Here is a 14,964-nt window from a genome sequence, read left to right on the forward strand (position 1 = left end):
AAAAAAACACACTTGCTGGTTCACGAACTAAACTTTATATCATACAGTGAATTATTTGCCGTGTAAACAGTGTAATTTAGAAATAAAAACTACATAATAAAAATCATGACAGAATCCCTTTAACTATCCCCCTGTAGCACTCCAGTGTTAAATGTCAGTTCTCACCTTCTACTGCTGGAAGAGCCAGCACGATTTCCAGGGCCATTGCTAGAAACCACAGAGATAGCATTGGCAATTGCTTCTACTGCAGATAGTCTTTCTGCAAACGTATTCCTTTCAGAGCGCTCTGCTTCTGAAACAAAGATAATTAGCATTAGATCTGTCTACGCCAGGGATCCCCAACCTTTACAACCTGTGAGCAACATTCAGAAGTAAAAGGAGTTGGGGAGCAACACTAGCATGAAAAATGTTCCTGGAGTGCCAACTAAGGGCTGTGATTGGCCATTTGGTAGCCCCTATGTGGATTGTCAATCTACATTGAGGCTTGGTTTGGCAGTACGTCGGTTTTTATCCAACCAAAACTTGCCTCCAAGCCTGGAATTCAAAAATAAGCAGCTGCCTTGAGGCCACTGGGAGCAACATCCAAGGGGTTGGAGAGCAACATGTTACTCGCGAGCTACTGGTTAGGGATCACTGGTCTACACTATTATCCATGGATTTCAATAACAGCTCCATGGGCCCATTAGGTAAGTGTTTCACTTTAGTAAGACTAAAGAGGTTTCATTGGTCGTTTAAAAAACACAATTCGCTGCTTAAAAAAAACCCCATTAAAAACATAAATCACAAGTAGACTTTTAGGTCATTTATTACAGGTTTATTCTTACCCTCCTCTTCTTTTGTTTCCTTGTTGCTTGTTGGGAAACAAACGGACACGCAGGCATGCAATATGTTCCTATTGCCATCACATCGGTGGCTCAGAAAAGTCTGCAGCATCTGAGTGTTTGGATCCAAGACGATACCTTGCTCTAGGTTCATCAAATACTGCCTGCAGGCCTCATAATCACAGCGCAGAATGTGTTGCATCAATGTTTGCTTCTGCATGCAGTAAAACAAAATAGATTATATAGTGCACATAAAGGCAAGCAAGTCATTGATGTGTTGTTCACCTTCCAACAGTTCAGCTGCTTTCAGATCTTTCACATGAAATAAAAACTTTTTTCAACTACTTTGTTTGTGACTGTTTTCTAAAACTGAAGTGTAAAGTTTCATTTTTCACCTCATGTCTTTCTAAAGCAGCTCTGGGAGGAGGGGGGGGTCGCCGACCCTGTCAACTGTTTTAAATTGATACATTTCGTTGATACATTTCTTATCTTTGGTCCTGTTGAGCAGAGATCCTGAGTTTCATTAAGGGCTCTGTATTACAGACGAGCGGTTTTACCTGCGCTCCCCTGCGTTCCGGTTTCATGCATTCAGCAACAGGAGAGTGCAGCAGTATACGCACTGAATTCTTTTTAATGTGGCTGTACTCACACAGACGCATGTAAGCGCTGAACGCAGGTTGGGACGCAGCATGTTACATTTTACCTGCGTTCCACGCTTACATGCGAGTACAGCCACATTCAGTGCGTCCACTCCTGCGCTCCCCTGCAGCTGAATGCATGAAACCGGAACGCAGGGGAGTGCAGGTAAAAAAGCTCATCTGTAAGAGCCCTAAAGGGGTTGTTCACCTTTCAAACACTTTTTTCAGTTCAATTGTTTTCAGATTGTTCCCCAGAAAGAGACTTTTTTCAATTACTTCCTATTTTTAATGTTTTATGTTATTTTGAAAATATAAGTTTAAAGGGGAACTTCACACAAACATTACTTAAGCCTTTTGAAAAGTAAACAATTTCAAGCAACTTTACAATATATATCAATGAAAAAATATGCAGACGTTTCATGACTTTTAATGGTTTCTGACAGTTCCCTAAGCCTAACCCCCAGCTCTTCTGCTGATCTGTTTGACAACTTTGCTGAGCTGGCTGACTACTGTTACTTTGTATCAGCAGCCACCTGTCCTTAGCCTGCATCCTCCAAACCCCACCATTCACTGCACATGTGATTTCAATAAGGAACAGAACATCACAGTGCAATGCATTGTGGGTTATGTAGTTCCTGCATGCTGTCTGTAAGCTGTGGAGAAGTTGTTACAATTTGTAACATCAGTGTTTAGTCCCTCCTTCCCTGCCAGGATTTCAAATGATGCAGAAAGAGAAGAACTGTTAAACAGCTGGTTTTCAGAATAGAAAATGGCATTTATTCATATTAACTATTCATGGGTATATTAGGGGTTTCTATGTTATGTGGGCCTCTATCAAATTTTGGTTTGGAAGTCGGAGATCCCCTTTAAAGTTTAATGTTCGTGTCTCTAGTGTTTCAGTCTGGCAACTCAGAAATTCAGGCGCAGACTCTGAAAGTTACAATTTTGCAACAGTTAGTCGATACATTTCTCAGCAGCATCTCTGGAGTATTAGCAACTATTGTATCAATTCTAACAGCTGTCTGTAATGAAACTCAAGGATTCTGCTCAGCAGGGATGAAGCTAACAAATGTATCAATTAAACTTATCACTTTAGAACAGTTTGCAGGGTCAGCGACCCCCCCTCCCAGAGTTGCTTTAGAAGGTGAAAAATAAAACCCTACACTTCAATATTCTAAAAACGGTCACACACAGAAAATAGGAAGTCATTGGAAAAAGGTGTTTGAAGGTGAACAACCCCTTTAAAGGCAACTGTTATGATTGATACAACAGTTGTCAAAATTCCACAGATGCAGCGGAGAAATGTATCAACTAATGTGGCAAATTGTAACAATTCAGATTCTGCATGTGGATCACCGAGGTGCCAGAGTGAAACACCAGAGACAGGAACACAAACTTTAAATTTCGGAAAAAGGGTAAAGGAGGAGACAAAAAAAAAAGGGGGTAAGCAATTGAAAAAAATGTCATTATGTCTTAAAACAACTAATCTGAAAAAAAGTTTAGGAAAGTGAGCAACCCTTTTAACACACTCTACAACAGTCAAATGTTTCCATTCTTAGGCTAAGGGCACATGGAGCATTGGTTGCATTTTTTATTTTTTGCAGGCGGAGAGATGCAGATCCGCTCCATTCATCTGTATGGGGGAATGCAGCAGAAGTGCCATTTTCAGTGCAGATAAATGGAGCTGATCCAATTCTCCCAGCCTGCAAACAAAAACGAAGAGCGAGAAACTTTATTTCAAAATATTAACCTACATTAAGTTACCTATAGGTCATGTTGATCGTTTTTCGTTAATAATTCTGCTTTTGTATTTAATTGCAACTTGAAGTTCCTAAATCTGACTGTTTTGCCAATCTGACTTGTCCCATCTCAACTTGTCAGTTAGAGCTTCTAATGCTAACAGACTCCTGTTGCACAAATATGGCAGCCCCCTCATAGGGGAAAAACAGGATTTTTGATACTCACCGTTAAATCTGTTTCTCTGTGGTCGATAGGGGGACACAGGGACTATGGGGTTAAGCTCCACCCTCCAGGAGGCAGGACACTTATTCAATGAAAAAAGGGGCGTGCCAGTACTGTGGCTTAACCCCAGGCTAGAGCCAATGTATTCAGTTGGTACCAAAGACCTGCTAACCAAAGAACATAAGTAATGCTCATAAAAATATATTAACGGCAGAACAGATAACTCAGGAAGAAATTCCACACAGACCAACATGGTCAAACTCGCATAGGGCGGGAAGCCCTGTGTCCCCCTATCGACCACAGAGAAACAGATTTAACGGTGAGTATCAAAAATCCTGTTTTCTCTGTTGTCTCAAGGGGGACACAGGGACTATGGGGACCTAACAAAGCAGTCCCAGAACAGCAGGGTGGGAGCGAGAGAAAAGACACATTATTGCACCACAGAGTGCAACACCTTGCGGCCAAAAGCGGCTTCCGCAGAGGAAAACGTGTCAATTTTGTAAAATTTTGTGAAGGTGTGAACGGAGGACCAGGTAGCCGCTCTGCAGATCTGGTCCAAAGAAGCCGAGTTGTGCCAAGCCCAGGAGGCTCCCACCGACCTCGTGGAATGGGCTCGGACGCCCTCCGGCGGAGATTTACCTTTGGCTAGGTAAGCCTGACGAATGGTCTCCCGTAACCATCGAGCAATGGAGGTCTTGGATGCTGCCAGACCGCGGCGGGCCCCAGAGGGCAGTACGAAAAGATTTTGAGACAGTCGAAAATCCTTGGATCTCTGAATATACCAGCGAAGAGCCCGGACAACGTCCAGACCATGAAGTCTGCGTTCCTTGTCGTTCTTGGGATCCGGGCAGAGTGAGGGTAGAACGATCTCCTGATTTATGTGGAAGGATGAAACCACCTTAGGCAGAAAGGACGGTAAGGTGCGGAGCACCGCTTTGTCTTTGTGGAAGACGAGGAAGGCAGGATCGCAGGATAAGGCACCGAGTTCAGACACTCTCCGAGTTGATGATATTGCCACGAGGAAGACAACTTTCCAGGTAAGCCATTGTTCAGAGACAGTCCCGAGAGGTTCGAAGGGGGGATCCAAGAGAGCATCCAAAACAGTATTCAGGTCCCAGCCGGGGACTGGTGGACGGAATGGAGGACTGATGTGTGCTACACCCTGCAGAAAAGTGCGGACGGAATCATCCAGAGCCAAACGGTGTTGGAACAAGACAGATAGAGCAGAAACTTGAACTTTCAAGGAACTGAGCTTCAGGCCCAACTGCAGACCCCGTTGGAGAAAAGACAGCACTCTAGGGATGTTACAGTCCGTGAAGGAAAAGGGGCTGGATATGGGAATGGCGGTGTCGTTGCACCAATTCCAATAGTTGCGCCAAACTCTGTGATAAGCTTTAGACGAAGTGGGCTTGCGTGATTGCAGCATAGTAGCAATGACATCCTCCGCTATTCCCTGTCGTTGCCAGATGGCCGCCTCAATAGCCAACCCGTCAAAACGAAGAGGCCCGGGTTGTGGTGGGAGATGGGACCCTGGCGGAGCAGATCGTGCCTGAGGGCTAAGCGAACGGGCGGTGCTATGGACATGTCCCGGAGATCCGAGAACCACGTTCTTCTGGGCCAGAATGGAGCTATGACAATGACTGTGACAGGGGACCGCTTGATCTTCTTTAGCACCCGCGGTAACATGGGAAGAGGCGGGAAGATGTAGGCCAGGTCGAACAGCCAACGTTGTGTCATGGCGTCGACTCCCGCAGCGAGAGGATCCCGGGAGCGGGCGAAGAAAGTGTTGACTTTGCGGTTGTTCCTGGAGGCCATCAGGTCGATTTGCGGATGCCCCCAACGACGAACGAGATCCGCAAAGGCTTCCGGGTGAAGCTCCCATTCCCCTGGGTCCAGGAGATTGCGGCTGAGGAAGTCTGCCCTGGTGTTGTCGACTCCCGGGATGTGAATGGCGGACAGCCTTGCCGCATTGGATTCTGCCCAACTTAGAATTTGCTGAACTTCCGCTAGCGCTGCTCTGCTGCGGGTTCCTCCCTGACGGTTTATGTATGCGACTGTGGTGGAGTTGTCGCTTTGGACTCTTATCGCTTTGGCCTGGAGAAGAGAGGACCAGTGAAGGAGCGCCAACTTTACGGCGCGGAGTTCTAGGATGTTGATAGAGAGTTTGGACTCCGCGGGAGACCACAGACCTTGTGCGGACAGGGAGTTGAATGTTGCTCCCCACCCCAGGAGACTGGCGTCGGTCGTGAGAACCGTCCAATCCGGTGTGGCCCAGGATTGACCCCTGGAAAGATTGCTCGGCTTGAGCCACCACTGAAGAGACAGCTTGGTGGAGGGTAGGAGAGTCATCTTCTGAAGGAGAGATCCGCCCTTCCAGGCAGCTAGAATGTTGGCTTGAAGGGGGCGTAGGTGAAGTTGAGCAAAGGGTACCGCCTCTATGGTGGACACCATGGATCCCAGGACTTTCATGGCCAGATGAACAGTAGGAGACAGAGTGCAGAAGAAGTTTGGAAAGAGAACGTATCTTCTCCTGTTTGTCGAGTGGGAGAAAGACCCGTTGTGTCAGAGTATTGAACTCGAGACCCAGGAAGGTCATCTGATGACTGGGAACAAGGTTGGATTTCTTCCAGTTGATCGTCCAACCGAATTCTTGTAGAAGGACAATCGCTCGACGGAGATCCTCTTCGCTCCTCTCTGCTGTGCTGGCCTTGAGGAGCAGATCGTCCAGATAAGGGGTCACCGAAATCCCCTGAAGCCGCAATGCCGCAGCCGTCACCGCCATGAGTTTGGTGAACACCCTGGGGGCTGATGTGAGACCGAAGGGGAGAGCCACAAACTGGAAGTGACGATTCTTGAAGGCGAATCTCAGGAACCGATGATGAGGAGGCCAAATGGGGACGTGAAGGTAAGCATCCTTGATGTCTAGAGACATCAGAAATTCCCTCGACTCCATGCCCCGAATGACTGATCGCAGGGTTTCCATTTTGAAGCGAACTGAGCGGATGTACTTGTTGAGGAATTTCAGGTCCAGAACTGGCCTGAATGATCCGTCCTTCTTGGGAACAAGGAAGAGGTTGGAGTAGAAACCGGAGAAGGTCTCTGATGGGGGTACCGGGACGATCACCCCACTTTGCTCCATCTTGTTGATGCAATCCAGAAAGGCCTGGGCCTTGGTGGGACTGGTTGGAATTCTGGACATGAGGAATTTTCTTGGGGGAAGGGACGAAAAATCGAGATGATAACCCTCTGTGATGATCTCGTTGACCCAGGCGTCTGAGGAGTGTCGACTCCACACCTCCCGGAATTGCAGAAGTCTTCCCCCTATGGATTGCTGCGATTCCGGAGGGGGTGGCCCGTCAGCCTGATACGGGCTTGTCGGCGGAAGATTTGTTCTGGAATTTTGAATTCTTCCAATTTGGGCGTCCCTTGTCAGAAGGTTTGGCTCGAAAATTGGAGCGTCGAGGCGGACTGTATCTTCGTGAAGATCGAGCAGATTGGCCTCGAAAAAATTTTCTTTGACGAAAGGACTGAGTAGATCTAGCTTTAGCTTGTGGGAGGAATGTGCTCTTTCCCCCAGTGGCTTGGGAAATAATTTTCTCGAGTTCCTCACCGAATAGTCTCTGTCCCTTAAAGGGTATAGAAGTTAGGGACTTCTTAGAACTGAGGTCAGCAGACCAATTCTTCAGCCAGAGGGTTCGCCTAGCGGCTACTGATAGAGCTGAAGTCCGTGCTGTGATCTGCGCGGTGTCCAGTGTGGTTTCGGACAGATAGGCCGATGCCTCAGCTATGGATTGAACAGATGAGACGAGGTCTACTCTAGGAACACCCTCCTGAATATCCGTAAGGAGGGAGTCAGCCCATGCTTGAATCGCCCTGGCTACCCAGGCCGACGCTAGAACTGGACGCAGGGTAGAACCTGCTGACGAGTAAACGGCTTTGAGAAAACCTTCGAGACGTCTGTCGGATGAGTCTTTGAATGCAGCCGCGTCTGTCACTGGAAGTGTAGTTGATTTTGACAAACGAGAGACAGGAGCATCGACTGTAGGGGGCATAGACCATTTGTCCACCAATTCCTTGGAGAAGGGATAGGATTTGGAGAATTTACGAGTGGCTTGAAATTTTCGTTCCGGAAAATTCCACTCTTCTTGTATGATAGCTAAGAGCTGATCGTGAGATGGGAAACAAACCGAGGATTTGTGTTGTCTTTTGAACAAGCTGGAAGTTTGCGCCTGTTCCTTTGACTGAGAAACTTTTAACACCTCAGTAACACCTTTGATGATATGTTCGATATCGTGTTGGACATCGTGGCCTTTAGCCTCATCCTCAAGTTCCTCTTCATCCTCCGACGACACCTCTGAGGGGAGAAGTTCGCCCTCTGAATGGGAGGAATCCCCTCCCACAGTTGAACCATCAGAGGGAGTGTGGGTCCCTGTGCGTGGTCTGGAAGGCTCTGGTCTCTTGCGTTTTCCGCTGGACTTATGCCCCAGTCTGGTCAAGGCTTTACCCAAATTATCTGCGAGGGCAGGTAGATTTTGCAGGGAGGCCAGAGACTGTGAGAGTTGCAGAGCCCACAGAGGAGCAGGGGGTTCTGAAGATGGCCCGGCTGCGTTGTCTTGAGGAGTGTCGTCTCCTGATGGGGGGCCCGATAGTTCTGTGTGAGGGAGGTGAGAGCCCCCTGAACCAGGTACAACAGAAGCTCCCTTGGAGCAAGATCTGCAAAGGGGTTCCCCCTGTCCCCCTGGGATTTTGGATTGGCAATTCTTGCAGGCAAAATAGGTGATTTGTCCTGCTGTTGCTGGTGCTCTGCCCCCCCCCGCCCTGGGGAATAGTCCCCCAGACTTACCTTCTGCCATAAGCAGTGTCTGTGGTACCTGCTGAATAACTGGCTGTGTGCACTGGAGTAAGGTAGCTTTGTCCCCAAAAGTATAGGCTGCTGCAAGGGCAATGCGCTGCAAAAACGGACTCTGTAGAGGCACTAGAGAGAAGGATGCGCTCAATAGTTACTAAAGGGAAGGAGAGAAGCGTGTTGAGGAGCGCAAAATGGCCGCCGCAATGGAAAGGGCGCGAGATGCGGCATGAGAGAGAGGCTTGGAACGCGGTTCCGCCCCCTCCTCACCCATGCGTTCCAGGGGAAGCGCGCTGAAGCGCTAATGGCGCCAACAGTAAGGAGACGCCTAAACAGTACCCCTGGAGCAGCGTGTTCCTAGAAGATAAACCTTCCCCACATGCAGCACAACAGCCAGAGCAGAAATAGATTGGGTAGGGGGGAGAGCAACCACAGCGTGAGGTAAAAGTAGCCTTTATACTCACATGCAGCCACACTGTAAGGCCCTCTGCTCCCCCTCAAGGAGTGCAGGCATGCCTAACCGAGTCTGTTATAGCCTATGGGCCAGGGAATGACTCCAGTGGGCCTCCCACGGAGGGGGTGTACACAACAGATACAGGTAACCCTGATTGTGGTAGCACCCCTGTCTACTTGAAGCTTGAAAACTTGGAGCTTGCAGGTTGTCCATCCTCCTAGTAAGCAGGACACTTAAAAACTGAATACATTGGCTCTAGCCTGGGGTTAAGCCACAGTACTGGCACGCCCCTTTTTTCATTGAATAAGTGTCCTGCCTCCTGGAGGGTGGAGCTTAACCCCATAGTCCCTGTGTCCCCCTTGAGACAACAGAGAAAAAGGGGTAAGAAAGGTCATGTAAAAGCATCAGGCAAATACTTTTATGGCAAAATTATAAATAGCATTCAAAGATAATGTTATGATAGATATTTCCATTTCAGTATCTCTTTAACTGATGGTAAATAGGGTATTGAAAACATAATTGTCCTGGGAAAGGCTTTGGATAAGCCTCAAAGGTTGCTTGGGGACAGTATGCCCATTCTATCAAACAAATATTATTTAAAATTGTGATGTGACCTGGTTTATCACGTATGCTATAGTAGCATAGACAATAGCAAGTACAAATATATATTTTTTTCTTTTCTATACATAAAATGAACTGGTCTTTAGTAATAACATGGAAATAATGGTGAAGATGTATAATATGTACCTCAACAGCCATTATGATAATAGCAGCTTTCTTCTTAATTGTTGAATTTGCAGGGAGATTGGTTAAAGAATGAACTCCCATTCCGAGACTGCTTATTGGAGGAAGGTCAAGCCAGTCTGGATCTCTTATTCCACCCATGCAGTCTTTAGCCATAGGATAAATGGTACCATTACCATCTCTAAGAATGATGGGAGATTCCTGTGAAAAAGATAATTCCTTATTGCAGCGGAAAAACCATCACAATTACAAACCTGACTATGGTTATAAAAGTAATCTGCCAATTCATCTTTAGATGGTGCAGAAAATTGTTACATTACTGGTTTTAACTTAAACTCCACTTTTCCTTTTTGAAGATAATGTTTGCTATCAGCCACAGTAAAGTCTAATGAGCAGGGCATGTTTTTTTTTTTTTTTTTTTTTTTTAAAAATTAAAATCAGAATTGGCATAGCAATTCCAAAAATATAAACATCAATGCTACTGGAGATCCTGTTTATACATAATTTTATCAATACACCTTTCTATTTTGTATGTTATTTTGTATGTTGTGCATAACATATTATAACACAAAAGCCATGAATATCTTGTAAATTATATCCTTATAAACGGTGAGTAGTGATGTCATCAGTTAGAAACGGTGAGAAGTGATGACATTTTTGTCACATGACTCTCTAAAACTTGTGTATTATAATTAATAAAGCACCCCTTGTTGTAAAATATGAGGATATTAGAAGTAACCTTGGAGTTCCATGACCTGTATAAAAACAATCTGCCTATGGCTTGTGCATTTATATGGTCCTGAAACTCCTCGTTAACTTATAATTAGAGATGCACCGAATCCACGATTTTGGATCATGATTTCCCTCCCCACCCCTAATTTGAATATGCAAATTTGGATTCGGTTTGGCCAGGCAGAAGGATTCAGCCGAATCCGAATCCTGCTGAAAAAGGCAGAATCCTGTCCGAATCCGAAGTCTGGATTCGGTGCATCCCTACTTAGAATATCCTTATTATTTTACAATAGGGGGTACTTTATTCACTATATACAAGAGACATATATTTATATATATAAAAAAAAAAAAGGAAAGCACAAACCTGCCCAGCTGTAAAGATGGCAACGTTTCTCTCGTTCTGGCCAAGAAATGCAATGCTACTTGTTGGGAAGTTGTTTTCCTGTTCTGCTTTTCCAGTTGCAAGATCAAAGATACAGTATCGTACCCACGTCCCTGTTTTCAGTACAGCATGAACCCCTGCACAAAGCAGAAAAAGTTATCACAATAGCAAGGATAATATTAACTCCATTTTGCAACTATTTTTTTCTCCTCAAAAAAAAAAAAAGGAGGAACAATAAACTGCATACAGAACTGTACACAGGTTAAAGTAGCTTAGCACAAAGCTCCACTTCACAGGCATTCTCTGAATATTTTGGGTGTTGGCACAAGAGCAGTTTTTGGCAACTCACCCGGGGTAAACCCAGGTAACCAACATGCCCAAGTCTATCACTGCATTTTATACTTTTGAAAAGTACCCTATTGGGGGAATACAGAGCAGTGACAAACATACCTCTCACCATAACAACATTGATTATAAGTGCAGAGAAATGTAATGACTTGTACAGAGCAGTAAGTCATAGTTAGGAATTAAAATCAGTAATTATAACAGTCATCAATGGCATGGTAAGTGGAAATATAATAAAACAGGAAAGCATAAAATGTGATTGTATCATGGCTGACAAGAAAAGGAGCACTTAAAGGAGAACTAAACCCTAAAAATTAATATGGTTAAAAATAACATTTTATATACTGAACTTATTGCACCAGCCTAAAGTTTCATCATCTCAGTAGCAGCAATGATCCAGGACTTCAACTAGTCACAGGGGGTCACCAAGTTGGAAAGTGTCTGTGACACTCACATGCTCAGTGGGCTCTGAGCAGCTGTTGAGAAGCTAAGCTTAGGGGTCGTCACTAATTATCCAGCAGAAAATGAGGTTGGTCTGTAATATAAGCTGATGCTACAGGGCTGATTATTAAATTCTGATGCTAATTGCACTGGTTTCTGTGTTGCCATATAGTAATTATCTGTATTAATTACTAATCAGCCTTATATTGTGACATTTCTATTCTATGTGTACTGTATATTGTGAGTGGGTCCCTAAGCTCAGTAAGTGACAGCAGCACAGAGCATGTGCAGTGAATCAGCAGAAAAGAAGATGGGGAGCTACTGGGGCATCTTTGGAGACACAGAACTTTACTGCTAAAGGGTTGTGGTTGCCTTGCGCTGGTACAGAAATCCAAAAGATAATGTACAACATTTCCAGCCTACTTCTTTAGTAAAGCTTTAGTTCTTCTTCAAAAAGTACATTTATTAATTTACCTTTGGAATCTACATTGACTGCCAGGATCTCCGTTTTTTCCGGAATGCAAAGCTTTTTAGGTGTCCTTTGGAAACAGTCTGGGACTTTGGGTGTCCCCCCAGTTTTCACTACCTAAAATAAGTTCCAATAAAATTAATTATGGAATATAACAGTGATTATAGAATACAGAGAGGAAAGTCCAAGCGCAGATGGTGTAACCCAGATGTCACCATAGAGGCTTGAGTGAATGCATCAATGTTTCCTTTATTTTGATACGAGATAAGACTTTGAATAGACAAAGTAACCACCAAGTACGAAAAGAAGACCAAACAATAAAAATGGTAAAGTTTCAATACCTGTAGTTCATCAATCCGTAGTAATCTGCAATCCTGTAGTAGAGAGGATGGGTCTGGATCACAGACAGGGGTGCCCTGATTGTTAGAATTATTAGATGCACCAGGAAATTTGACTGCCACATAGGCGCCATCAACTTTCAGTACCTTAAATACAGGAGAGGGAGAAAAAAAAAAACCCAGAATATGACTTTGGGGGTTTTCCTAGTTTTTATCTTTAAAATGGTTTTAGCTAAATTAAGGGTATGGGCACACGGGCAGATTAGTCGCACCGGCGACAAATCGCCTCTTCTTCAGGGCAACAATCTCCCAGAACTGCCTTCCCCTACCTTCCCGCCGGCTATGATGAAAAATCGCCAGCGGCATGGCACTCGCGCCGCCTCATTTTCCAAAGTCGCCCGAAGTTGCCTCACGAGGAAACGAAGCACTGCAAGTGCCATGCCGCTGGCCATTTTTCATTAAAGCCAGCAGGAAGGCCGTCCGGGGCGATTTGTCGCTGTGGTGACTAATCTCAAATCTGCCCGTGTGTCCTTACCCTTAAAGGTGATGTTTTTTATCTTTTTCCCAAAATTTAAGATTACGGTAATATTGTATGTTCCTGTCTCTAGTGTTTCAGTCTGGCAGCTCAGTGAGCCAGGAGCATCTAAACTGCTACAATTTAGTTGATACAATTAGTTGATACATTTCTCAGCAGCATCTGTGGAATATTGGCAACTATTTTATCAATTGTAACAGCTGCCTTTAATGAAACTTAGGGATTCTGCTCAGCAGGGACAAAGATAAGAAATGTATCAACTAAATGCATCAATTTAGAACATTTAAAGAGTCTGCAATCCCCCCCCCCCTCCCAGAGCTGCTTTAAGGTAAGGCCACACTGGGCGTTTTGGGGAGATTTTGCTCGTCTTTGCAGCGACCAATCTCCCCAAACGCCTTTCCTCACGCTGCGACGGCTAAAACGAAAAAACGCTGTCGCTAATCACACGTGCAGTGTGGCCTTACCCAGAAGGTGAACAATTAAACTTGACATTTCAATATTATAAAAAACAGCGAAGAATAGAAAATAGAAAGTAATTGGAACAAGTCTATTTCTGGTAAACTATCGGAAACCAACTGAATTGGAAAAAGTGTTTGAAGGTGAAGAACCCCTTTAATGGACCACTTTCTAGTGAGAACCACCATGTGGTTGGGTTGAACAACAACTAAACTCAATCAAAATAGAGTCTGGCACAGCCAATGTGTGAGCATACTCAGAGTCACTGGTTTGTTGATCCCAGCTGAAAGCTTCACTAAAGCAAAGTACAATCGGTAGAGTAATATGAGGAGACAATCACTGCCTACAGCACTGCATTACTGATAAGCGATTATGGACACAATATTATAGTAGGGCCCTCCACCCTGGGCATGAAGCTCTGCGTTATGAGCAAGAGATAAATTGTTAGTTTTTTCAAAATTTACTGGACTGATAAATAGGTCAAAAACCAACAATGGACACAAGCTGATGCCTTCTCTCCTTAAAGGTGGGGTGGTTCAGCTTTAAGTGAACTTTTAGTATGTTATAGAATGGCCAGTTCTAATCTTTCAGTTGGTTTTGATTATTTACTTTTCATAGTTTTTTCAATTATTTGCCTTCTTCTGATTCTTTCCGGCTTTCAAATGGGGGTCACCGACCCCATCTAAATAAAACTATTGCTCTGTAAGGATACAAGTTTATTGTTATTGCTACTTTTTATTATTCATCTTTCTATTCATATTCCTGTCTCTTATTCAAATAAGTGCATAATTGCTAGGGTATTTTGGACCCAAGCAACCAGGTTGCTGAAATAGGAAAATTGAGAGCTGCAGAATAAAAAGCTAAACAACTCAAAAATGACAAATAATAAAAAACTGGAAACCGATTGCAAATTGTCTCAGAATATCACTCTACATCATACTAAAAGTTAACTCAAATGTGAACAACCCCTTTAAAAGTAACAACTCTACTGCTACATCCGAGAGAGCAGATATTCAGCTTATGATGTACAATGCCTGGCCACCCATTTTTAAAATAATTGTTATCAATAGAAAGATTGTTTCTGTGATTGTGCACAACACAAAGGATAAATGAAAGAATCCATAGTTTCTATTTTTCTCTATACACAGATAACCTGCAGGTACAAGTAAGAGTGTTAATGATCGGAAGTTACTGGGAGTTGCACTTCTACAAGCAGTCTTTTGAGAGTGTTGAAAGGAGATCTTTTTTTAATACAGATATGGGATCGATTATCAAGAATGCTCGGGACCTGGGGATTTCCAGATAAGGGGTCTTTCTATAATCGGGATCTCCATGCCTTAAGTCTACTAAAAAATAATAGCGGCCAGGCACCACTCCGGAACACCAAAATCAGTCAGTCGAATCCAGGAGCCCAAATTTTGAATAGTACATGTATAAAAGAGAAAAGCCTGACTCGTTTCGTGCACCCCAATGACACTTAATCATAGGCTAACTTACTTAGGATACATACACAGTATTTAAAGGAAAAAGAGCCAATGGAAAATGTCTTGGGCGGAGTTATAATTAGCCAAAAGATGTCTGTATATCATTGCCCCTAGTGACTCATTTATAGAATACATTTTTCCTTTAAATACTGTGTATGTGTCATACGTAAGTTAGCCTATGATTAAGTGTCCTTGAGGGACACGAAACGAGTCAGGCTTTTCTCTTTTATACATGTACTATTCAAATTTGGGCTCCTGGATTCGACTGACTGATTGATTTTGGTGTTTTCCGGAGTGGTGCCTGGCCGCTATTCAAG

The 14,964-nt window shown here is 44.3% G+C and overlaps 1 protein-coding gene across 11 annotated transcripts in view; it reads right to left on the minus strand.

Annotated features, from left to right (window-relative positions):
• Positions 1–14,964, minus strand: part of ubr5.L (ubiquitin protein ligase E3 component n-recognin 5 L homeolog) — a 103,118-nt gene that overhangs the window by 44,009 nt on the left and 44,145 nt on the right. For 10 of the 11 annotated variants that reach the window (XM_041566575.1, XM_041566576.1, XM_041566580.1 and 7 more), the window contains 6 exons: positions 12,176–12,319; positions 11,840–11,951; positions 10,562–10,716; positions 9,469–9,666; positions 825–1,035; positions 166–292 (listed from right to left, as the gene is read on the minus strand). In XM_041566575.1, the coding sequence (XP_041422509.1) occupies positions 166–292; positions 825–1,035; positions 9,469–9,666; positions 10,562–10,716; positions 11,840–11,951; positions 12,176–12,319 (947 nt within the window). The remainder of the gene's footprint in view (positions 1–165; positions 293–824; positions 1,036–9,468; positions 9,667–10,561; positions 10,717–11,839; positions 11,952–12,175; positions 12,320–14,964) is intronic. The other variant, XM_041566574.1, reaches the window with a different exon arrangement.

This window comes from Xenopus laevis, chromosome 6L (assembly GCF_017654675.1).
Source record: "Xenopus laevis strain J_2021 chromosome 6L, Xenopus_laevis_v10.1, whole genome shotgun sequence".
NCBI lineage: Eukaryota > Metazoa > Chordata > Amphibia > Anura > Pipidae > Xenopus > Xenopus laevis.